The following is a 25,132-nucleotide window of genomic DNA, read 5'->3' as shown; positions in this document are numbered from 1 at the left end:
GGGAGACCAAGGATATCCCTGAATGGCAACGAGGCTTCAGATGGAGGAGACGTTGGGGTTAGCAGATGACTGCAGAAGCCTTCAGAGAATCAAGTCAATATGGAGGCCTCGGGGAACCTTGGGGAGCCTGGGAAGGGAAAACGACACAAGGGTTGACAACAGAGCTGCCTCCCAAAAGCACGCCCATGGACTGGACACTTTGCCTGAGCTTCCTCGCTGGTAGGAAGACAGGGTTTATCTGGGGGGTGGGATCTCTCCATCCTTTAGAAATTTAACGGTCCCCTTTTAGTTCACGGTATAGCAGACCGTGTAGAAACACTTGGAGGCAAGCCCAGAGGCACCCCAACATGCTGGAACAAGGCTGATCGCGGCTGCCTCAGAGGCCGGGACTGATGGGCACCAAGCAATGGAAACAGTGCCTGGCGTACAGTTCAACCCCACCAACTGTATCCTTGTGTTGTCTGTACCAGCTGGCTCTGAAACGGAACTGGCAATCGGACAGAGATTACAACGTTCATATAAATTTGGGTGGCTCCTTGAGGGCTGGTGGACTGGAATGGAGTCAAAGTGTCCCCAAACAGGTTGCTGTCTATCAGAGTTGGGGAGTGCGGTCAGGGCTGCCATGGAAATCCAGAGGGACAATGGTTCCCAACTGTTGGCCCTCCCTCTAGGCATCTCTTTACTCCAGTGGACAGAATGTAAAGGTCACCTGTGACACGGGTTGGATAGAGCTTGTACAGAGAAGTGGAATGCAGACATTTTTTTCCTGCAGTGGGATCACGTGTATGCATTGGAACAAGGGGAACAGTTGTCTCTTGTTTTGTTTTAATGGAGAGGACGATGACTAGTTTGCTTGCATTACCTCCTGTGTTTGGGGTTGCCTTTGATGTGGAAGCTGTAAATCCCTGACGCTTCCAGCCATGAGAATGGCAAGCTCAAGCCTCAGGAAACTCTTATCTCTAATAGCCGAGAGGGTGTCTGGCTGGCCCACCTGATCGGTTATGTGCCCTTCTGGATGGTGGATGTTCTCTTAGATGGAAAGAATGATTGGGCCTTTTAGCTGGTTAGCATTTGTTGGCAGGATTTCAGGATAATTCCCTTCAGACAAGTTTAACATAACTGATGAACATTGTTGGATTTATATTTTAAGAAAGGAGGTGGAAAGAGAGTGCTTTTTTTGGGATTTGTCTGAAAATATTTTCAGCAGGGTAATGCTCAAAATTGTTTTAAACTTTTATTGTAAGAGAACAGACACAGAGAACCATTACAACAAATGCGTAGCTTAAAGGGTCATCCTTTTTTTCTTTCTTTCTTTTTAAAAAGATTTTATTTATTTATGTGACAGAGGGAGATACAGTGAGAGAGGGAACACAAGCAGGGGGAGCAGGAGAGGGAGAAGTAGGCTTCTTGCTGAGCAGGAAGCCTGATGTGGGCCTCAATTCCAGGACCCTGGGATCATGACCTGAGCCCAAGTCAGATGCTTAATGACTGAGTCAACCAGGTGCCCCTAATGGGTCATTCTAAGGTGAACACCTTTTAACCATCACTGAGAGCTAAGACATAGAACGTTGTCACCCATTCCAGAAAGCCTTCAATATTCTCCATCTCAGTCATAGTCCCCTTACTCCCCCAAAGGCAACCATTATCCAGACTTCTATAGTCACCACGTCCTTCTGTTTCTTTATAGTTTTATCCCTCCCATGTGCATTCCTAGATCATGTTTTACTCATTTAAATCAAATTGATAAATCTTTTAATTGTAGGTTCCCTTTCATCCCTTTCTTTTCTCTTAAAAAGTTATTGAGATATAATTCACATACCATAAAATTCATCTTTGTGATGTGTACAATTCAGAAGTTTTTGGTATATTCACAAAGTTGTGTAACCAACACAATGAATTCCAGAATGCTGTCATTGTTTCCTTAAGAAATCTATACCCACTTGCAGGCATTCCCCATTTCTTCTTCCCCCAACCCCCTGCCAAGCACTACTCTCCTTCTTTTCTCTTTCTATGTCCCTTCTGGGCATTTCATATGAAGGAAATCATATGATATGTGACCTTTAGTGACTGGCTTCCTTTACTTAGCATATTGTTTTCAAGATTCATCAGTCTTGTTTGGCATAGAGAGTAGTGATTGTTTCATGGCTATATACTCATTTCCAAGCCCATCAAGTTGTATACATTAAATATATACAGTATTTTGGGGGCACCTGGGTGGCTCAGTGGGTTAAGCCTCTGCCTTCGGCTCAGGTCATGATCTCAGGGTCCTGGGATCGAGCCCCGCATGAGGCTCTCTGCTCAGCAGGGAGCCTGCTTCCCCCTCTCTCTCTGCCTGCCTCTCTGCCTACTGGTGATCTCTGTCTGTCAAATAAATAAATAAAATCCTTAAAATAAATAAATATATACAGTATTTTGTATGTCAATTATACCTTAATAAAGGGGTTTAAGAAAAAGATTCACCCATCTTGTAGCATATAACCGTACCTTATTCCTTTTTATGGTGAAATAGTATTCCATTGTGTATGCCATTCCAATGTGTATGCCATTTTGTATATTCACTAATTACTTAAACGTTTGGGTTGTTTCCACTTTTTGGATATCACCAAGGATGCAGCTACGGATATTCATGTTTTGGTGTGACATGTTTTCAGTTGTCTTGTGTATACACCTAAGAGTGGAATCGCTGAGTCCTCTGGGAACTCTATGATGAACTCCTTGAAGAACTGCTGAACTGTTTTCCAGAGTGGCTACATTATTTAACATTTCCATCGGCAGTATACGACAGTTCCAACTTCTCCACATTTCTGCCAACATTTATTATTGTTCGTCTTTTTGGTTATAGCCATCCTCATAGATCTGAAATGATATTGCATTGTGATCTTGATTTGCATTTACCTAATGACTATGTTGAGCATCTTTTCACGTGCTTACTGGTTATTCGCACTTCATTGGGATAATCTATTCACAGTCTTTGCCCATTAAAAAAAAAATTGGGTGATCATACGTTCCAGATTGCCTGTGACACTCTCAGTTTTGCCTATTGTAGTTATTTTTTTTTCTAAAGATTTTATTTATTTGACAGAGAGAGAGAGATCACAAGTAGGCAGAGAGGCAGGCAGAGAGAGGGGGGGTAGCAGGCTCCCCGCTGAATGGAGAACCTGATGCGGGGATCAATCCCAGGACCCTGAGATCATGACCTGAGCTGAAGGCAGAGGCTTAACCCACGGAGCCACCCAGGTGCCCCTGTAGTTATTTTTTTATTGTACTTTTAACTTATTTATTATTGAGGTATAGCTGACACCTCTGATCATTTTTAAATTGGGTTGTCTTTTTTACATTGAGTTGTGGGAGTTCTTTCTATAGAGATGATCCCCGACTTGTAATGGTTTGAGTTTATTCAGGTTCTAGAACTAGGCAAAGAGTTCTTAGGTTTGATTTGACCACGGTGCAAAAGCCACACACATTGAGTAGAAAACATACTCCAACTTTGAATTCTGATCTTTTTCTGAGCTAGTGATATGCCCTACATTCCTCTCTCATGACAAGAGCAGGAGAAGCTTCCTGTCAGGCACAGGGTCATGAGGGTAAACAACTGATAACACTTACATCCATTCTGGTTATCGCTTTCAGACACTATTCAATAAATTACATGAGATAGTCAACACTTTATTATAAAGTAGGTTTTCTATTAGATGATTTTGCCCAACTATAGGCTAATCTAAGTGTTCTGAGCACAGGTCAGGTCGGCAAGGCTAAGCTATGATGTTGGTTGCAAACCTAAGAACTTTTTGCCTGGTCCTAGATCCTGAATATTTCCTTTGATGTGTTATTTTGTAAAAAAAAAAAAAAAAAAACCATGAGAGACTATGGGCTCTGAAAAACAACCTGAGGGTTTTGAAGGGGCGGGGGAGTGGGAGGTTGGGGGAACCAGGTGGTGGGTATTAGGGAGGGCACGGATTGCATGGAGCACTGGGTGTGGTGCAAAAACAATGAATACTGTTACGCTGAAAAGAAATTAAAAAAAATTTTAAAGTTTTATGTTCTACATTAGATCTACGATTCGTTTTGAGTTACTTTTTATAAAAGATACAAGTTCTTTTTTTCCATGATGGATCCAGCACTATTTGTTGAAAAGGCTGTTTTTCCTTTATTGAGTTACTATATTGAAATGATGGTCTTCACTCACCATATACCGCAGCAGCCTAAAATACTTCTAATGCAATTTTTTCCTAGTCATAAAGTGATTAGGAAAACAAAAGAAAACACATTCAGTATTTCATGAGATGTTTTGAGATTCAGAAATTTCCTATTTGAGAATCATAATCTTGTCTGTTTGTTTTTCTCTAATAACTAGCCTTTCATTGTGGCTGCAGAGAGCTAGAAGCATATGGTGGAATGGGAGTGCCTAGTCCCTATTATGTCTTGAGCAAAGTTTAGATAAAGAAGTAGGAGGAACTAAAAAGAAAGACAAGAGACGGCTTGCCCTTTAGCTTAGAATCTATTACTTTTTACCTGGGTGACCTCGGACTGCCTTCCAGTCTGTCAGTGGGAACCACAGACTTTCTTGGCAGACTCCTTGTTGTAAGCGACCTCTCCCACATAAAGCTTCCTGCCCAGGTTTGGCTGCAGCACACTTCTGGCCCCCAAGGGAGAGAAGGAAGTGCAAGGCTTTTGCTCTCAGGAATCCATTTCTCTTCCTGAGGCTGGAGGAAGTGAGACTTCCTGGGTACACAGGGAGCTGAGGGGCTGGCCAGTGGAGAGCCTGGATTAGCCATGTTGGATGGAGAGATGAGGGGCCCATAATGTGCTTTCACCCTGCTCCCCACACAGCCCTCCCGCCTGCCCTGAGGCTGTAGAAAAGATCAGTGACGTAAATGGATTAGTAAAAGCCTGCCTGTCCTCTTCCTGCTGCCACCCAACCTGGGGCTGGCGATTAGTTGGTGGCAGCTTTGTTTGGCGGGGGGAGGGAGAGACAGACAAGTAAATGTCAGCTTTGGTTTAAAGGAGCCTTTCTAAGAAGAGAGGAAGGAGAGGATCAGCCTTCTTGATCCCTCCTCCAGCAAAGCAGCGCCGTGCTTTCTTGAGTCTGCTCCTTTTCAAAACACAGGGCTTGCTCTTCCATCTACTGATTTTCGATCTTCTTGCAGGTGTTGGGGGTCATTATAGACAGAGCCACCACTGGCACCAAGTCGAGCTCTGCATGTGGCAGAGGAAAAGGCATGAATCATGCATCGGAGATAAAACAATGTTGTTAACCTACTTTCCCAGATAGAGCGGAGCCCGGGAAAAGGATGCTCCCTGGGCATGGCTAACTGTCTTGAACAGAACAGGCCCTGCTCAGAGGAAGGGGCCCTTCTCGGGGTTCATTTGTTCATTCATTTATTCCCTTAAGCCTTCACTTGGGAGTTTATTTGCTCATTCACTGAATCAGCGGCCGGCCTAGCCAGCTCCCCCCATAAGCATTTCTGTAGTTCCTCCTGTGTGCGCAGCCCCAGAGATGCAGGAGATGTAAGCATGGTGTTTCAAGCTGCTGAGGGGCCTGGATGGTGCTGGGGCTGATGTGGTGAGTGTGGCCCCAATGTGCCTGTGGACATTGCGGAGACTCTGCCACATACGTGTCATTGCAGGCATGAGCCCAGCCTCTGTGACCCTGGCCAGTGCCCTGCAGGTCAGGGGCGAAGCTCTGTCAGAGGAGGAAATCTGGTCCCTCTTGTCCCTAGCTGCTGAGCGGCTCCTGGAAGACCTCCGAGAAGGTAAGAGAGAGTGTCTGGGGCAGGTAAATCACAGCGAGTTGAGTGCAAAGCTTCCCAAACACATTTCTGGCTGCTGCTTCTCAGATGTGTTACCAGGTGGACAAAGGACACCTACCTTTGGAGCTGCACCGGGAAGGCAGGCTTGGCTCTTGGACCTGGTGCACAGGAGAGTTGAAAGAAAGGCCTTGCTTCTAGGGAGACAGGGGCTGTAGCAATCGGGGCCTCTCCCCACACTGGGACCATTGCAGCATAAGGAGACAGGAGGCAGGGAGCAGCTACCTGGACAGCTGACAACCCCAGGCTGACCCCTGCTTGGTGGTGTGTCACCTTGTGTCCCCGCAGGGGATAGAGAACCCACATACTAGTTGGTCTAAAGAGGAGAAAGAATTATTAAATTCCGACAGAGAACTAATTGTAAGATAGGAGAAAATTTTACATGGTCCCCAGGGCTGAGGGCGGCACCAGTGAGGCACAGACTTTGAAGGGAAGCCCCTTGCCCAGCTTGGGGTTCAGATCTGCTGGAGTTGCTGTGCTTGGAGCCCACAATGACGGCGCACTCCGCTGCTCTGCCCGGCTAGAAGGGGCCAGCAATTACTGGACACAGGAATCGTCCACACAGGCCGGGTGACCCCCTGGGTGGACGCGGGTACCGGGGAGCCACACCTTTGGGAGTCCGTGCGTGCAGATGGCCTGGAGCCCGCGGGATGTGTGTAGACGGAAGGATCACTTGGCCAGGCCGGGCCGGGAGGTTGCAGCTGGGCCGAGGCTCCTGCGCGTGGTGCAGCGCGTCACTGGGGCGTCCTCATGCCCGCTCCGCGCCCCGGGAACAGCAGGAGGGGTCCCCTCCTCCCGCGGTGTCTCTCCAGCGCCCTCTACTGAGAAAGCTGCAGGTTGCACTCGCTCTAAAGGACAGATGCTGGAGAAAGCACGTATGGAGAGAGGAGTTTGGAGTGGCCAGACATTTCGTGGGTCATTGGAACAAACACCGAGTACCCACACTCAGATATCAGCTCTGAAGTCACACATGCCTGGGGGCAGCAGGACCGCAGTGGAGGCGCCCCAGGCGCGAGATCACACGAGTAGCAAGTCCCAGTGTTGGAGATTAGGAGGCTGTGCACCTGTAACCTTCAGTTTCATCTTCCTTGTGATTCCTCACTCCTTTTTCCCTGGCGGGGGGAAGACTGGGGGAGGGTTGAATTTATTTCACTTTATGTTTCCCTGGGTCTTGCTCTTAGTCCATCCCAGGGGCACCAGCTGGTCACAGTCTCAAAACTGCCCCTCCGGACAGTGGGCCCTTCTCTATACTCCCATCACGGCCTTGGTTTCAGATTCCTCGGACTATGTGGTCTGTCCCTGGTCAGCCCTGCTGTCTGCAGCCGGAAGTCTTTCTTTCCAGGACCATATTTCTCACATAGCGGCTACTCCTTTCAAGGCCCCTGAACTGCTACAGGGACAGAGTGATGAAGAGTCGTCTGATGCATCTCAGGTAAGGTGTTTGGCAGCTCTGCAGCACCTCTGGGCCTGTCCGGGGGAAAGGCCTCGTTCTAGAACATTGGACCTGTCCTGGGGGTGGTGTCCCAGCTCTTGGCTTAGCTCCAAGAAACACTGAGACAGAATAGGTTGAAAGAATTTTATTCCCAGGCTTTTCTTTCTTTCTTTCTTTTTTTCTTTCTTTCTTTCTCTCTTTCTCTCTCTCTCTCTCTCTTTTTTTTTTTTTTTTGGGCAGCAGTGTATTAGCTCTTAGATGATGACAGGTCAACTTCTCTGAGCTCCAGTTTCTGCATCTGTAAAATGGGTTCATTCATATGACCCAATCCATCAGCTTACTATAAATACTAAAAAAAAAAAGTGTTAGAAAAATTGTGGGTAAATGGTCTGGGACATTGGTACCCTTGGCAGTGTGTGACAAAACCCTAAAACATCCTCAACTAGGAATTTGTCCTAAGGCATGAGTGAAGAGTGAGTTTGCTGCAGCAATGTCTACTGTTGTACTGTTGACATTAGTGGTCAATTAGAAACCAACTCCATGTCCAGTAAGTAAGAGAGCATTAAGGTGAGGCTGTAGGGGCTTATAGAATGGCTTGAAAAGAACTTAAACATATGTATGTACAATGTGACGCTCATTGAATACACACACACACACACACACACACACACGCACACACGGAGATAGAGACAGAGATGAGAGAGGGTGAGTTCTAAAAATATATATACCAAGGTGTCTGCAGTGATCATTTCTGGATAGCAACATCAGTGATGATTTCAGTTTTTCCATAGATGTGTTTTGCTTCTGAATAGCACCAAGTCTAGTAAACGTTATTTTCAATTTTATTTTATTTTATTTATTTTTTAAAAAGATTTTATTTATTTATTTGAGAGAGAGAGAGAGTGAGAGAGAGAATGAGAGGGGAGAAGGTCAGAGGGAGAAGCAGATCCCCATGGAGCTGGGAGCCTGATGTGGGACTCGATCCCCGGACTCTGGGATCATGATCTGAGCCAAAGGCAGTCGCTTAACCAGCTGAGCCACCCAGGCAGCCCCCATTATTTTCAATTTTTTAAAAAGAAGAAATTCTAGGGAGAGAGCAATGTAAGGCAGGCACACAACACTCAGGGCACAGCAGGCACTTCCTCAGTGAATTCTGTTTCTTCCAGTCCTTTCCTGGGAAGAGTACAGCACAGAAGTCCAGCCCCTCTCAGGAGGCACCTGGAACTGGAGCTGCTTTTCTTTTGGGTTCAGAGAACAGGGTCTTGGTGGCCTCACATCTCCAAGTCAGATCCCAACAGTGAAAGCAGCACATCCCCCATTGCGGTGGCCCCGACTCTGTCCCTGCACAGGCAGTCTCCCAGCCCTCCAGGCCCCAACACCCTTTCCTACACGGACAGAATCCCAGGGATGAATCCCTGGACTCCTGTGTTAGACACAGACGTGGGTACGTCTCAGTCCCTCTGTTTGGGTCTCTCTGGTGGTGCCCCCTCCCGTCTGGCCTCGGCTGAGATGTCACAGCCAGAGTCGTGGGATCTGACTTTCTGATGTCAGTTACAGCAGAAGCCCCACCACAATAATAAATAAACATTTATTGAGAACTTAGTATGAACCAGAGGCAACATAGCCAAGGCCCGGGGCAGGGGCTCTGGTTCAAGTCTAGGCTTTAGGTCTTCTTTGTGAAAGTGCCGTAAGTTGCCTTTGGTTTGTCTCTTCTGTAGAATGGAGACAATTAAAATATTGACCTCCCAGGACAGTATTTGGGGTGAGGATAAAATGAGTTAATATAAGTAAAAGTCTTAGAGCCAAGCTTGCCATGTAACTGCTCTGCATCTGGTAATCGTAACAATAATTATCATTACAATTTCCAGGTGTTTTTTACTCAATGCTCATGAGTAGTCAGGCAGAACCCCCACTATAAAGATGAGGCAAGTGAGGCTCGGAGAAGTCAGATACTGCCCTTCCATTTCACCGTGTGTCGCTCTCTGACAGCACATGGTGCTTTTAAATCAGGCCGCCCCATAGGGTGTTACCGACAGAGGGCTTTGGCTACACAGACCAGAAAGCCTAAAATACAGAGGCTGAAACCACAGATACAGTTAGGATTTGCTTCACAGGAAGTCTGAGGATTGGCCACCAGCTCAGTAAACGTCATCAAGGACCCTGGCTGTGTCTTTCCATCCCACCCTCCTCAGCTGCTGGCATTTTGCTCTCACACCTGTTGTCTGAGGAACCAGGATATGTGGTGGTTCCACGTATCCCATCAGTGGGCAAGGCAAAAAGGAGGAAAGATGGGGCGAGCTACCTGCGTTCTTATTGTCAGTAAAGCAAAGGTGCTCTCAAATGCCCCTTAACAGACTTCTCCTGCATCGTTTGCCAAAGTGTGGTGTTATGGTCCCTGGGGCTTTAGGCCACAAGAGTAGGAGGGAGACGGGAAAGTTTACGGGAGTCGCAGATGGTTGTGAGGCTAGCCAGCTGCGCATGCAACTGGAATGGTGCTTTGTTTGCATGACCACGGAATAATGGAGGTGATGGCAATCTAACCTGGTGTTTTTTTGTCTTGGGCAGATGCACGTGTATTCTTTGGGCATGACCCTCTACTGGTCAGCAGGCTTTCACGTCCCACAAGATCAGGTCTGTAAAGGAGAAATGCCAAGTCTTGCCAGGTCATTCTTTGGATTTCATTAGCGGTTTTCTTCAGGATGGGGATCACATCTCTTGAACCACGTGCCACCACTCTGTCCTCCTAGGTTCTAGGAAAGCACTGCTGGCCCATCACAGAGGGCCTCCTGCTGAGTTCAGAAAGCACCTCAGAATGCTGCTCAGCATGGCAATACAGCCAGCCACGATCTAGAACTGGCAAGACTTACAAACTCAGAGGAAGTAGCAAGTCTAGAGGGTTTTACAGATAACGAAGATACCGATGTAGAAAGCAGCCCTTCCTGAGGTGAAATGCTTCCCTGAGAAATGGTTCTGTGCTCAACAAATTTGGGAGAATGCTGGCTACGATAGCTTCCTCTCAGAGATTTGGCAGAGTAATTTATTAGATTCTGAGAAAGCCTAAAGTAAAGGAAATTTTAAACTCTATCATAGCACTGTATAAAATTTTTGACTACAGAATGTGTGTGTGTGTGAAAATTCTCATCTGACACTATAAGAATTCCTAAGAGACCAGTGAGTTAGAGAACCCCGTCCTGTCTCCCTCCCTCCCTCCCTCCCTCCCTTCTTTCCTCTTGCCTTTGTCTTCTCTAATTCAACATCCCAATGTTTCCTGGTGTTTTTTGTTCTCATCCCTTTTCATGTAAAATCTCTTTTAGCTTCCCACTACCCATGGGATTAGGTTCCACTTCTCAGCAGGGCATACCTGGAGCCCCAATTGGGGTTCTTACCTGTGGATCAGGTTCTTCTCTGGAGCTCTGCTGTCATCCAGGCTGGCTTCCTGGGCGTGTGGCATATGTAACTGTAGATTGCCCTGTACTTACAAGGGCCCATGCTTGATTTAATGCTTTGATGTCACCAGCTTAAAACCCTGAAAACTTTTGAACAAGGGGCCCTGCATTATCCCTTTGTTTCCCTGGGCTCTGTCCTGTCCATAACCCCCTTCTTCTCAGACATGCCCCACTTTGCATATACTGCTCCCTCTATCATGGTTCACTCTCCCACTTTTCTCCTGGTTAACCCCAGTGTGCTTTCTGAGGTTTAGTTCAAGTTCTTTCCTCCATCTCCAGACTCCCTTCCCAGGCTGGGTTAGATCTTTTCTGCTGTGTTATTACCATATCTTGTACTTTCCAAGACCAGAGTCCTTGACCCTTGAGTTGACCATTTTTCTCATCAGACTGTGAAGTCCTTGAAAGCAGGGAGTGTCTGCCACCTTGCAGTTCCAGTAGCCTGGGGCTCTGGGAACATCCGAGGCACTTGGATTGGCTGCCTGACCCCAGGACACAGTATCTCTCTTACACTTGGAAATGGGGATTCCCAGCTGGTGCTGGATGGCCAGAAATAGTAGTGCAGCCTTTATATTGAAAATGACTTGCAGTACGGGGAGTGTGAGAAAAAGCCCGATGTTGAGTCTGATTTTGAGGACTTCTGCATATAAATGGTAGCCACTGAAATGCATGAGGAAAGTGCTTAATAAAATGTTTTTTCTTTTGCTTGATGGGTACATGTGACATAAAGTTCTTCCGATGATTGTTGTCCTTGTGCTGACCACTGGAGATTCCAAAAGGGGAAAAAAAGCACAATCCTTACATTCCCAGAGCTTATATTCTAGGGGATGGATCCCAGTGAGACCCACCTAAATAATCTGAGAAGTAATTCGGTAGAAAGTAATTGAGGAAGTAATTTGAGAAGTAATTACATTGGAGACGTAATCGAGAAATAATTTGACAGGTTTCCCAAGTGGGTGTGAGTTGAAGGCTGATCCCTGGTTTGAGCTGAGTGCTTGGCATCGGTGGAAATTCATTCTGTCAAGCACCTATTTTTCATAAGTACTCCAGGCACATGTCTTTGCTCTCTGTGCACCAAAGAACGTTCCAGACTAGAAAGTAGCCAACTTCACACAACTGGCGCAGAGATAATTGCTCTGCATTTTGTGGCCCCAGTGACAGAGCTTGTGTCTGTCCCTAAACTCTCCAGAAGGGGCAGGCATCTGTCTAGTGGTGATGACATCCTCTGTGTCCGGGAGTCCCCACTGCACACCTGACAAGGCGCTGGGCTCAGCGGCAGCTGCTCTCCAGACTTCTTACACAGCCCCTTTCCTCTCCAGCCTCTGCGGCTCCATGAGCCCTTGCACTCCATTCTGCTGACTATGTGTGAAGACCAGCCTCGCAGGCGTCTGCCCCTGCAGTCAGTTCTGGAAGCCTGTCGGGTTCATCGGGAAGAGGCGGCTGTATACCCAGCTTCTGCCAATCTCCATGTCCAACGGCTGGCCAGCTTAGTTCTGGCCACCATCTCTGAGGTCAGTGGAGATCTGTGCTTCCCAACCCAGGGGACACTAGCTACAGGTAGCTGTTAACATTTAAATTAGCTAAATTATAGTTCATTGAAATGAAATAAAATAAAATATTCAATGCCTCCGTCCCACCGACCACATTTCAAGAGCTCAGTTGCCACATGTGGCTGCTGATGAGCCTGCTGGACAGGGCAGATACAGAACAATCTCATCATGGTGGTTCTGTTGGGCAGCATTGGGGAAGACTTTCAGGCAAGCCCAGATTTCTAATGTGGCAGAGACTCTCGGGATCTTTCAAAGAGCCCTTTATGTAAAAAAGCAATTGTGTTTATAACCCACGAGTCAGCTCCCCTATCAAAATTTGACTAGGTCTCCTGCAAGGAGCCTTCCCTGACAGTGCCCTCAGTCCCTGGCTCCTCCCTCCCTCTGCTGTCCTGTGTCTGCTGAGAGTCCCCGTGTTGCGCGTGTCACACCGTGTTGCTTGCTGTCCTGTGCATTCCCCACCATCTACCAAGAAGCTGACACATAGTAGGCATTTGGCTTAAGTTGGGTTCCCTTGAAGTGAAGCCAGAAATGGTGATGTTTATGCATGTTATTTGTTTTAAAGATTTATCTATTTATTTTGGAGAAAGAGAGAGAGAGCATGGGTGGGAGGGACAGAAGGAGAGGCCGAGAGAATCTCAGGCAGACCCCATGCTGAGCATAGAGCCTGATGCAGGGTTTGATCTCAGGACCCTGAGGTCACGACCTGAGCAGAAACCAAGGCCAGATGCTTAACCGATTGTGCCTCCCAGGCACCCCCATGCATGCTACTTATTGTGGAAGTGCCTCTAGGAGAGGGGGAATGCTGGAAGGAAGACAGGATGGCTGATAAGCCCAGCCTGGAGGTGATCTCAGGTGGAGACAGCCTCAGCCTGGCCCCATGGAAGGTGGGTTGTGGTTTTTGGAGCAGGAATTGTGTCAGCGTTGGCCCCCGTGAGGCAGGGAAAGTGTAGGAGAGAGGCCAGTGAGGTGCCTGGGATATAAATGCAAGGAGGTCTGCATCTCAGAGGAACCAGAGTGGGATGGGCTGGAGACTGGTTGGGTAGCTGTGCACTTGTCCAGGGGTCAGGCTGGAGAACTGAGACCAAGACTAATGCAGAGGCCATGTGGATGGAGAGCAGGGGACAGCTGGGGTGCATGCTGCCCCCAGTCATTTAGAAAATGTCTCTTCCATCTTGTCCTCCTTCTTGGATCCCTCTGTCTTGGCATCTGAACATGTTGCTCTTATTCAAAGAGCCAGAAGAGCTACAGTGAAGCACAAATCACACGGTGAGGTCAGGGAGATGGACAAACAAGAAAACGTGATATGATGTAGAAGTAGATGTAAGGTGACGAGGGAAGGTGACAAAAGGGATACTTTCCTCTGCCTTGAGGGCAGAAGTGGAGAGGTTTGGAAGTAGAGAGAACACCTCTCTGGGTCTTAGAGGCACAGAGGGGTTTAGCAGGGAGACCCTAGGCAGTGGGGGGAATGCATGAGCAAAGGCACAGTTGTGGAGAGGTCCACTGGTAGTGGGGGAGGGGAGCGAATTACTTTTAGGGTGCCTGTGGGTGGTGGAGTCTGGAACCCGCTCTGGTTGCCAAAGTGTATTGTTGGGCTCTCACTGTGTACAACAGACACTTCTGAACTGACTTAATCTGACAGCCAGTCTGTATGTGTCTATACAAATGTCTCCTCTTGACTTTGGGTTGTGGATGTGTGGTGCACTTGACCTTCAGGTGGGGAGGGGAGCTGCAGAAGGAAGCTACTCTGTGCAGCGGGACCGAAGCCGCTTGCTCAGGAGTAGGCTGCATCAGGTGAGCTGTGAGGACCCAGCAGCAGGCGCCCTGGAGCGACCGCACCCCTGCAGAGGTGGGTACAGCACCCAAGCATTCCAATGCCATTGTTTCCTGCGGCTAGTGGGCCAGATGTTCACCCGGGCAGGTTTCCCTCTTCCAGGAGCCCCCAAGGAGAAGAGGGCGTGTCCTCAGGAAAGCATCATCTGGAGATAATTATTTATATCAAACATAAACCCTTTTTTAAAATTGAGTTTGAACTGTCCATCTTGATAAAACAAATTTCAACAAATGACATAAGAGCAAAATAAAGCAATCTTTTAAAGATTGTTTTAGTTGTTGCTCTAGTCATGTTAGAGGAACTGCTTTTTGAACAATCTTCGAATCTTCTACTGTTCTCTACTCTTCAACTGAATCTGAGGGGCAACTGGGTGATGGGCATTAAGGAGGGCACCTGATGGATGGGGCTCTGGGTGTTATGTGCCACCAGTGAATCACTATCTCTGAAACTAATAATACAGTATATGCTAACTAAATTGAATTTAAAGAGAGAATGAAAAAAAATGTTATTGTTTGCTGTTCCTAAAACAAGGCACTCTTTGCCCCTGAGTTTTGTCTTTCCCTCTCAAAAAAATAAGTTCCCCTGACTCTCTGGAACTGTCATTCCCATTTCTCACACGAGCAAATAGACTCAGAGAGGGTAAGCAATTTTGCCAAAGTCACACAGCCAGTAAATCACGATGCTGATATCCACACCCCAGGCTGCTCAATTCAAGAGATCCATGCTCTTTACATCTTCCCATGCCCTCCATCATGCTGTTTGCTTAGTTTCAGAGAGAAGCACAGAGACCCAGAGCTCCCTGGAGCCCGGTCTGAGCACCTCAGTCCCCAGTCACTGCAGCCTCTCGGCTAGTAGGTAAGTAGCAAGGTGTACAGTGTGTGGGCCACTTGTGGGGCCTGCTGTATCTTGCTTCTTGGCTGATTGCTAATGTGAGAACTTTTGCTGCTCCAGAAAAAGCTGACCCTACTCCATTGGCAGGTGGATAAAAAAAAGCAAACCCCACATTCAAGCTGATGTGCAGCCAGGGTGACGAGGGGCCAGATGGCAGCTGTGCTGTCAGGCATTCTGTGTCCTCTGGAAATCCAGTTCAGGCTCCGTTCTGGAACAATGACATGCTTCCATGTTGTGATTATCTGTTGCTCCATGAGGCGGCATAACGAACGACCACAAAACACAATGTTTAAAAATAATAGTTTTGGGGCACCTAGGTGGCTCGGTCTGTGAAGTGTCTGCCTTCAGCTCAGGCCATGATCTCAGGGTCCTGGGATGGAGTCCCATGTCAGGCTCTCTCTCATGCCCTCTGCCCCTCCCTTCCACCCCTGCTAATGCTTTCAGCATCTCTCTCTCTCTCTTTCAAATATATAAATACAATGTTTTTTAAAAAGTAATGGTTTATTTAGCTCTTGCTTATGCGAGTTGGACAATTCAGGCTGTGCTCAGCTGGGAGGTTCTTCTGGACCCTCCTGGAGGCCCTTGTGCTCTGATATCAGTTGCAGCCTGGCTAGGCAGCTTCACTTTTGGGGGGTGGCTGGCTGTTATCTGGGGGAGCCCTGGCTCTTCACCAGTAGGCTAGCCTGGGATTGTCCTTATGATAATGTCAGAGTTGGGAGAGAGAGAGAAGGAAGGGATGGAGGAAGAGAGAGGCACAGGGCATGGGTCATGGAGAAAAAGTGGCTGGTTTTGGAATCAATCTGACATAGATGCTCAAATCTGCTCCAAAACCACATGGGGCCATATCTTCCTGCATCTGGAACATTAGGAATTTTGAAGTTTGGGTATTTATTTCTTTACATGTTGATTTGTTGTCCTTCTATCACCAGCCAAGGGCTGTGGCAATACTTGGCATCACATACACAGCTGGGGCCTTGACTGGATGCTGTAGGGTTCATCTCATAGTAATTTTTTTTTCCTGCTATTTAAAACTCTGTTTTTTTTTTTTTTCCCAATGAAAAGAGCTTTTTTTTTTTCTTATCCCATAAACAATGTATTTTTTTTTTTACCAAAACATTTCAAACACTATATAAAATTCTAAGTAGGAAAGTCAGCATCCCCTGTGACCCCATCACCAGCTTCAAGTTCTTCAGGAGCTGGGGTCATAGGACCTGCCTGTCCTGAGCACAGTGAGCTGAAGCAGGGTCGTGGGGTGGGGAAGAAATGGACTGGGACCTGGCCCCTCACACCTCACCCCGCTCTTGTGGCTCTGCAGCCTCAGCGACCTCCTTGGAAAAGTACACATGGTAACTCTTCCCCTAGGCGTGGGGCGAAGGGAAAGTAGGGGACATGCCCTGTCCAGTAGAGCACCTGCGCACCGTGGGCTTTCATTGCTGGTGGCCGTTTGCATTGTGTGTCATCTTTCCCCTTCTTGCTGCTGGCCAGTGCTCTGCCAATGGAAGCTCCCCCAGAGCTTGAGGACGGACAGCAGCTCAGCTCTGGCTCGATGTTCCCAGTGTCTGCAGAAACCTCACAGTCAGCAGTTCCTTCTCAAAGGGCTTTTCTGCAAAGAAAAGGAAAGGTGAGCAAAAGAGGACCCAAAGACCTTCTCCAAAGAGGTTTGAGTGGGGAGCTGTGTGGCTGACACCGTCATTGAAAATGGGCAGGCTTCCTCAGCGAGATTTTCAGCCCTGCATCGCCCCTTCTTGAACAGCACTGCCAATAGCTGAAAATTGTTTTAATAATCATATAAGCCCTGTGGTTTAATCATGAAGGGATGAGGGTCCCCTGGAGCAGGGACAAGCTCCTGCCTGGCTGTTCATGAAGCGTTTGTTGGCGTTTGGCCTGGGCATCTGCAGCCCTTCGGGAACATCAGACCCAGATGCCCCCAGAAAGCCTTCGTTTGTTGGCCTCTCTCTGTTGCCGAGAGATTTGCTTAAAGCTCCTTAGCCAATTTGAGAGGAGTTGAGCCTAGAGTAGCCTCGGAACATCCTCTCCTTTGCGGCTCTGGGCTCGCACCCTCCCCACGCCCCTGCTGCCCTCAGAGACCACTCTCCCACGTTCTCAGGTAGACAGGGTCTGGGACACCTTCCTCTTCTTTGGATTTTTGCCATGATCACTCAGTAAAGACACTTCTACAAGACTCTCAGGACACACATCATTTATTGGCTGGTCTTTTGGCCTTTGGAGCAGGAGTCTGGTTGGTTTCCTTGGGGAGCACATTAGTAGACCTACCCAATCCTATCACTCTTAGATTTGGGTGAGCTTCTTAACCTCTTGGAGCCCCAATTTTCTGACAAATGGGTTGAGATTATGCACCCCACAGGATGATAGCTGCATGTAACTAATGATAGGTATGAAAGTATCTCCCCATCCAAGCATGATACAAACAATGTGAAATTGGAAAGAGCTGCCCATGCACATTATTGATTCAACATACAGAGCTAGAAAAACATTCATCCAATCGAAATCTAGAGGTATTTTTGCTTTAGAAAATCTCTAGCATATAACATATATTTGTATTATATAATGTATTTTATAATTTTGATACATACAAAAGATTATGTAATGATGTGTGAATTATGAAACACACAATGAAGCAGACACCCAGCTTAAGAGCTAGGACAGCACCAAGAGCACTGTACCCACTGTTAAGACGTCTGCTTTGAGATGCCCAACTTCACTGAGTTGAGCTCTGTTGAGCCTCCCCCCTGCCATACCCCGGCCCATTGAGCTCTGTTTCCCTGAAGCCTATTTCCTGCTGGCTCCCAGGAAGGGAGTGCTGCTAGAGGGTTAGGGGAGGTGAGTGCATTGGGGCAGCCCAGTCCAAGAGCTGGGGGGCCAGACCCCCTGGGATGTGACTTCTCTTCTGTACCATGAGTGACTCTTGAGTGTTTTTCCCAGTTCTCTAGGCCTGAGTTCATCTTGCTGGCTGGAGAGGTCCCGGTGACTTTGCATCTACCCGGCTCAGTTGTGGTAATTGCTGGGACAAATGGGCAGGGGTGATGGGTGGTGAGGGAACCACCCTGCTGGGAAGTCCTGGAGGCTGACTGACTTCTAACGGCGGTTTCAGGCTGGGGTGCTCGCTCTCTCCTCCAGACTCCTGCCGGAGCTCTGGGCTAAGTCACACTTCTGCTTCCTGTCCTTCAGTACTCCCTCTTCTCCTCGAACAGGAGCTCTCTGCTACTTCTGGCTCAGCCTTGCTTGTCTTTCCAGACTCAGCTCGACTTTGTCACTTTAACGGGTCAGCAAATATTGTTTAAGCATCTAGCATGTGCCAGGCACTACTCCAGACCCTAGATTGTTAATGTGAACACAAGAGGGTCCTTTTCACGTGCAGCTTTCATCCTAGCATATCTGCATTTGTCTAGTGTCAGGTGGAAAAGTCAGTCTTCCTTCCCTTAGCCCTGCTTTCCCAGTCCTGGGAAGACTGTGGACCCCTGAGAGATTCAACCTCTGTATGGAGAGGCACTTGGTGCCTGGATTGGGGGTGGGTGAGAGGCTTGGCCCTGCTAAGACCCACTGAAAGAGCTTTGGTGATCCCAGCCCAGGGTGGGGACAGTCACTGCCATGCCTTGCTCCGAGATGTCTTGGGGGCATGTGTTCTTTTCTAGGACCCTTCCTGAGCCAGTCCTCTGCAGAGGAAGGGAGTGATAGGCTGCCCTGGGTGGAGAGTAGAAAGGGGGAGTGGGAGGGCCAGGTTGAGGTAGGCTGGAGCACCAGTTAGCTGCTAGAACCATTCTGGCAAGTGGGGCCATGGAAGCCCCATGTGTAGCTCCATTGTCCCATTGGACCTCACTTAGAAAAACACATGTTCAAGGACACAACTATTAAGAATTTCAAGAGGGCAGTTGTAGAGCATTAAACCCAAGGAGAGGGCTCTTCGAGCACATGGGGTGGCCCCCACATCTCTCTCAGCTGATTCATCAGGGAGCCTCAGAGTGTGATCAGCCCTGCCCCGGGTCATATGGGAACAATCTCCCATAGGGTCCTCAGGTCTGGAGTGTGGGGCCTGCCCCTGGGTGCCACAAGGGATAAGGTATGGCCATAAAGTCACGCATGCCAGTGTCCATCCTTAACTGTCCTTTAATAAGGACTTTGTCAGGGGAGATCTGGGCCAGGCTTCTGGCTGGGCTGTGGGCTATGATGGTAGAATGATGGGCCATTCTGGGTGACTGAGCAACGGCGACTGTGGTCAGCATAGGGCTGTGGTGGCAGATGAATCTGGAACTAATTGGAACAGGGTGAAGCGAGAAAGCAGACAGCTGCTCATTTTTGGATGTGGCTCTGGTGACCAATGTCTGTATTTGGAGCAATCCCCTTAGACTTTAACTTCCCTCACCAATCTGTGCCCACCCCTCTTCTTTCTTCTTCCAGGGCTATCCCTGGAGGAACAGATTCAGGGTGATCAACACCCCTGCGACATCTGATCCATGTAGGATGGCCCTGAGCAGCCTAAGTCCTCCCAGGAAGCGGAGCCCAGGGGGGCGGCTGGGATTTCAAGCAAGCAGAGGCATGTAGACTGGCCTCCCAGCCTTCATGGCCCCTGAGGAGCTTGGCAGAGTATGGATTTGAGTCCAGTTCTGCCTCTTAGTAACTCTGGCACCATCCCTTGCTGTTCTTACTGTCCCTTCCTACTAAGCAGGTCCCTTACTGTCTCTGAAACTCATCTCTCCTCTGCTGGGTAGGAACCCTAACTTCTTATTTCTTAGGGTTATTAGTCACGATGTGAGACAATGCATGCCTAGTGCTTAGCACAGTAACCAGCCACTGCAAAGACTCCATGTCATGTACTTATTGTTACAGTTGACACTATCTATTGTTTTCAGACCAAAAAAGGGAAATCCTATTTGGCTCTCAGGGACCTCTGCGTGGTGCTGTTGAATGGGCAGCGTCTGGAGGTGAAATGTGACATTATGTCAACAGCGGGAGCCGTCTTCAGCGCTGTCATGTCCTTTGTCCACCTTAGGGAGCTCACCTACTTTGGCTTGGCTTACATGAAAGGTGAGTGGCTCCTGGGCAGCCCACAGTGGACCTGCTGCTTCAGGTGACCCAGATATCGAAAAAAATTGCTCGACGCTGGGACACATCACCTTGCACATCTAGACGTCCGTTAGCATGGGGAAGGCTTCAAGGACTCATTGCAAAGTGTTAAGGAAGCGCAGAAGATGATAATGAAACTGTGTGTGAAAGATAGTGCGGGTTTCTGTGAGGGGCTGGGTGTGGCTGGTCCATCTCAAAGCACTGGTGTCAGACAAGTGAACGTTGAAAGCATTTCCACGTAGGTGGGAATACGATGTGGTGCTGCCACTGCACAAAACCGTGTGGTGGTTCCTCAAAAAATTAAAAATCGATTTACCACATGACCTGGCAATTCCACTTTTGTGCACATGCCCCGAATAATTGAAAGCAGGGTTTTCAAGAGAGATTTTTACACCCATGTTTGTAGGAACATTGTTCACAGCAGCTAAAATGTGGGAGCCACCCATGTGTCCTTTGACAGATGAATGTGCAAGCAAACTGTGGTCTCTACATATAATGGAATGCTTTTCCACCTTAAAAAGGAAGGACAGGGGCGCCTGGGTGGCTCAGTGGGTTAAAGCCTCTGCCTTCGGCTCGGGTCATGATCCCAGGGTCCTGGGATCGAGCCCCACATCGGGCTCTCTGCTCAGCAGGGAGCCTGCTTCCTCCTCTCTCTCTGTCTGCCTCTCTGCCTGCTTGTGATCTCTGTTTGTCAAATAAATAAATAAAATCTTTAAAAAAAAAAAAAAGGAAGGACATTCCGGCGTATGCGACAATATGGGTGAACCTGGAGGATGTTGGGCTAAGTGAAATAAAACAGTTGCAAAGAGACAAATATTGCATGACTCCACCTGTGTGAGTACCAAGGATAGTCAAAATCGTAGGAACAAAAAGTAGAATGGTGGTTGCCAGGGTCTGAGCTGTGGGGATCGGGAGATATGCTTTGATGGGTTTGATAGGCGTAGAGTTGCAATTCCACCGGATGAAGCATGCTGGAAGATGGTGACGGCTTCCCAACACCGTGAATATACTTAATAGTACTGAACTGTACATTTAACTATGGTTAAGATGGTAAATTTATTATTGTGTGTATTTGGCCACAATAAAAAAATTTTTTTAAATTTCCAAACAATCATACAGGACTGATGGGAAGTCGGCACCCCACCCAGGAGCCCAAGTTAAGAGTCCATTATGAAGATCCTGAAGGAAAGCCTTCTTCCCTTCTTCCCATCGCTGCCCTCCCATTAAGGGGCTCCTGTTTCTGTCTACGCAAATATACATTTGTTGTTGTCGAAGCTCTTTAACTACTGTGGGATAATGGGAAGGACGTGGGGTGGGGATCACTTGGGCTTTCAGGTTCAACTCTGGCTCTGCCAGCCCATCTTGCTTAGGAGTCCTCATCTTCGTGTTCTTCTGTTCTCCCATCCCCAATGGGAGGAGCTCGGGAGGCACTGGAGGACAGACTTGGTAGGAGCTCAAGTCCTGAACATGGATTGGAGTTTCCAAGCTGGCCACTTTCAGGTCAGAAGGTAAAGATGACTCCACTCATGCCCTGTCTTAATTTGCTGGGGCTGCTAAATGAAATACCGTAGACTAGGTAGCTTAAACAACAGGTCTTTATATCTTAACAGTTCTGGAGACTGGAAAGTCGAAGGTTGTAGTTGGAGCGTGGCCAGATTTGGGGTTCTGCTCCTGGCTCCCAGATGGCCACCTTCTCATGTTGTCCTTACCTGGAAAAGAGAGTGAGCCCTGGTCTCTTCCTTTTACTACAATAATTCCAAGATAAACCTAATTACCTCCCAGAAGCTCTACCTTACCCCCATTACACTGGGGGTAAGAACTTTGGGGAGTTACATACATTCAGTCTATATCATGCCCATGGCTGGAGGAGCTTGGGGTTGGTCCAGTTGAGACAGAGGGCCTGGCCCATGGCAGGAATAGAATAAATACTCATTCCCTTGTTTTTCATTTTATCTGCACAGGCGGTAGCTGGAAGGCAGCTTTCAAGTGATATCTTCTCTGAGATAAATAATCACATTTCTGCTCTTGGAGCTGAGTTCCTCTTCCTTGACTCTCTCCTTTTTGTTTCTGACTCCTGGCCCCTCGCAGACTCAGCAAGGGTCCTATGGTGACAGATGACCAGGACAGGTGTCCTGCTCTCTCCTGCCCTCAGGTGTCTCCTGTCTGACCCTTCTGGGCAGAGCTCAAAGCTGAGGGTCTAAAGTGGTGGTACTTGCCTGACTGTTTTTCCCTCTCGACTTTTATTTCAGGGAAAGAGTTCTTTTTCTTGGACAATGAAACCAGATTGTGCAAAATAGCCCCTGAAGGCTGGAGTGAGCAGCCCCAGAAGAAGACCTTCTCGAATACCTTCACTCTCTTTCTGAGGATAAAGTTCTTTGTCAGTTGCTGTGTGCAACTCCAGTGAGTGCTCCAAAATTCTTCATTTGTTCCTTCAGGGACCTGGGTCTGTGCTGGCTGATGTCAGAGTTAGAGATAATGGATAGCAAGTGCTTGGAGAGTTGTAAATTGCATGTAAATAACAACAGTCATTGTGATTGATCTTGTTGATTAGATTCCAGTATGACAGAAGAGGGGGAAGTCAGTGTTTGGGCCCTGGTCAAAATGAGCACTTGCCCCTTTGTTTCAAACATGGTCCACTCAAAGTCAAAGTTCTCCCTTGTCCCCAACATGACCTCAGCAGCCCAGGGATCAGGGTTGGAGGAAAGGGCAATGTATGACTATGGAGTTGGGTCATTGCCTCTTTGGTCCTTTGCTTACAAAAAATATCACCTGAATATCAGTTTTCTCACTTGAACCATAGCAACCCCATCTCTGTGGGCGTTGTGTCAAGTGCCTGGCACATAGTTGTCCTCAACTCATGGCAGGAGGCATGATGTGGATAAAGGAGACCACACTCATCTTACTGACATTGCCCTCTAGTTTCTGTTGGCTCGTATCCCATCTCTTGTCCTTTCCCTGATTCCCAGACTGAGAAAACCCTCTGGTTTTAGTGTTCTCTTTCCCCCCTCAGCATTTCAGTGGCCCTTATTCCTGCATCTCTTTCCCAGGCACAGCCAGACAAGACATCAATTTTATCTGCAGCTTCGGAAAGACATCCTGGAGGAGAAGCTCTACTGCAATGATGAGACCCTGCTGCAGCTGGCGGTCCTTGCCTTGCAGGCTGAGTTTGGCAATTACCCTGAGGAGGTAGGGGTGGAAACCCGATGGGGTGAACACCTTGGTGGGGTCACTGGAGAAACAATTATGGGAAAAGGGGGAACTATTAGAAATATGGATACTGGGACTTTGAGAAGTGTTTTAGCATCTACCACTAAGATTGAGGTAAATGGTATCCTACCATCTATCTACCCATCCACCCATCCATCCGCCCACCTATCCATCCACCCAACAATCTGTCTAACTATCCAACCACCCATCCATCCATCTAATAACCTATCCAGCTGTATATCCATCCACCCAAATACCCACCCATCCATCAATCCATCCATCGATCAATCCATCCATCGATCCATCCATCCATCCATCTTTCTTTTTTTTTTTAAGGATTTTATTTATTTATTTGACAGACAGAGATCACAAGTAGGCAGAGAGGCAGGCAGAGAGAGAGAGAGAGAGAGAGGAAGCAGGATCCCTGCTGATCAGAGAGTCTGATATGGGGCTCGATCCCAGGACCCCGGGATCATGACCTGAGCTGAAGGCAGAGGCTTAATCCACTGAACCACCCAGGAACCTCTCCATCCATCTTTCATTGAATGTTCTTCACTAGGCTCTGGGGGATACAAAGATGAACAAGTCCAGTGTATACATTGGAATATAGTTCTAATCTAAGCATTCTCCTAAAACAATAATTTACTAATTTATTGAGTTCCCACCAAAGTCTCTAATCTTCTTGGCCAAGCCCTTGTCCTTGCAGCAGAATCACACATACATTTCTTTGATAGAATTTGCCTGTGATGGTCCTGTGTTACTGTCCTCAGGGACTTAGTAGAGTCTACTGGTTATTAATTTGCAGGTACATAAAAATTGGGAGGGATAATATTAATATATTCACTTACTTATTTAAAATTCAAAATGGGGGGGATGAACCAGACAGGAAAGAGGGAGCAGCCAGGTGAGCTGTTTCAGAGGGCTGGGCAACTTTGCTCTGGGTTCCCAAACACCCCACACATGTTCCACACGAGGGGAAAGGGGCTTGGCAACAGACCTCAGCTGAGACTAAGTCATATGAGCCAGCTATGTAACATGCCATCCAAACATAGAGTCTGCATCAGTAAAAATGGAGAGGGAAAAGCGAGGAAGGTGGGCTCCCCACCAGCCCACCAGGCTTTCTCTTGGCGGATATTGCCATTGTCACATGACAAGAGCTGGATGACTCTAGGAAGAGCTTAACTTGAAGAAGATATACTCAAGAAAGGCCCTGAGGACTGTGTGAAGGAGGAATCCACTGCTCAAAAGGAAAAACATACAAGGTCTAATCCCTGTACCCCTGGGCCTTTGCATGTTTCCCAGGAGTGTCTACAGCCATCCTCACCCTACCCAGCTTCCAAGGCCAATCTCAACCCCACAACTTTCCTGGTCTCTCTACAAGTAGAAGGAACCTCCCACCCCCATCATCTGGTGCTTTTTGACATCTCCTTCCCACCTCTTGACTAGGAGAAGTGATGATTCAGTGATGTCTTGATAATGAATGACAGAAAAGCAAGCTCAGATTGGCTTGAATACAACGTGTAATTTATTGTCTTTCAAGAATGAAGTGTCCAGGTCCTCCCTACCCTTCTGATGGCTTCTAGCCCTCTTAATGCTTACTTGGTAGCTTCTTTCTCTCTCCTTTTAGCCTCCAGGGCTGGTGTCCCAGCCATATCTATGGCTTGCTGGGCATAGGAACTCAAAGGACATCAGCAGGCCTTGGGCTTCCTGCATCTCTGGGCTGTGCTCTTCTCTACAGGTTTGCCTTCAGTGGCCTCTGGATTCTACTCTTCTTGCACAAAGGGAGGGACTTCCTCTCTCTCCTTCTCTTCCTCCCTCTCTCTTCCTCTCTCTACCTCTCTCATGGAAATCCTGTATTTATATCTCATTAGTTCTGATAGGATGTCATG

General features: G+C 47.8%; 1 protein-coding gene across 2 annotated transcripts in view; it reads left to right on the top strand.

Moving 5' to 3' along the window:
• Positions 1 to 25,132, top strand: part of FRMPD2 (FERM and PDZ domain containing 2) — a 90,363-nt gene that overhangs the window by 9,449 nt on the left and 55,782 nt on the right. For both annotated transcript variants that reach the window (XM_047703047.1, XM_047703046.1), the window contains exons 2-12: positions 5,628 to 5,753; positions 7,082 to 7,239; positions 9,805 to 9,870; positions 12,002 to 12,193; positions 13,946 to 14,078; positions 14,831 to 14,918; positions 16,440 to 16,575; positions 17,898 to 17,969; positions 19,823 to 19,997; positions 22,286 to 22,436; positions 23,084 to 23,222. In XM_047703047.1, coding sequence (XP_047559003.1) covers positions 5,628 to 5,753; positions 7,082 to 7,239; positions 9,805 to 9,870; positions 12,002 to 12,193; positions 13,946 to 14,078; positions 14,831 to 14,918; positions 16,440 to 16,575; positions 17,898 to 17,969; positions 19,823 to 19,997; positions 22,286 to 22,436; positions 23,084 to 23,222 — 1,436 coding nt within the window. The remainder of the gene's footprint in view (positions 1 to 5,627; positions 5,754 to 7,081; positions 7,240 to 9,804; positions 9,871 to 12,001; positions 12,194 to 13,945; positions 14,079 to 14,830; positions 14,919 to 16,439; positions 16,576 to 17,897; positions 17,970 to 19,822; positions 19,998 to 22,285; positions 22,437 to 23,083; positions 23,223 to 25,132) is intronic.

This window comes from Lutra lutra, chromosome 14, assembly GCF_902655055.1.
Source record: "Lutra lutra chromosome 14, mLutLut1.2, whole genome shotgun sequence".
NCBI classification, from domain to species: Eukaryota; Metazoa; Chordata; class Mammalia; order Carnivora; family Mustelidae; genus Lutra; species Lutra lutra.
This window is presented reverse-complemented; position numbering and strand designations above follow the sequence as displayed.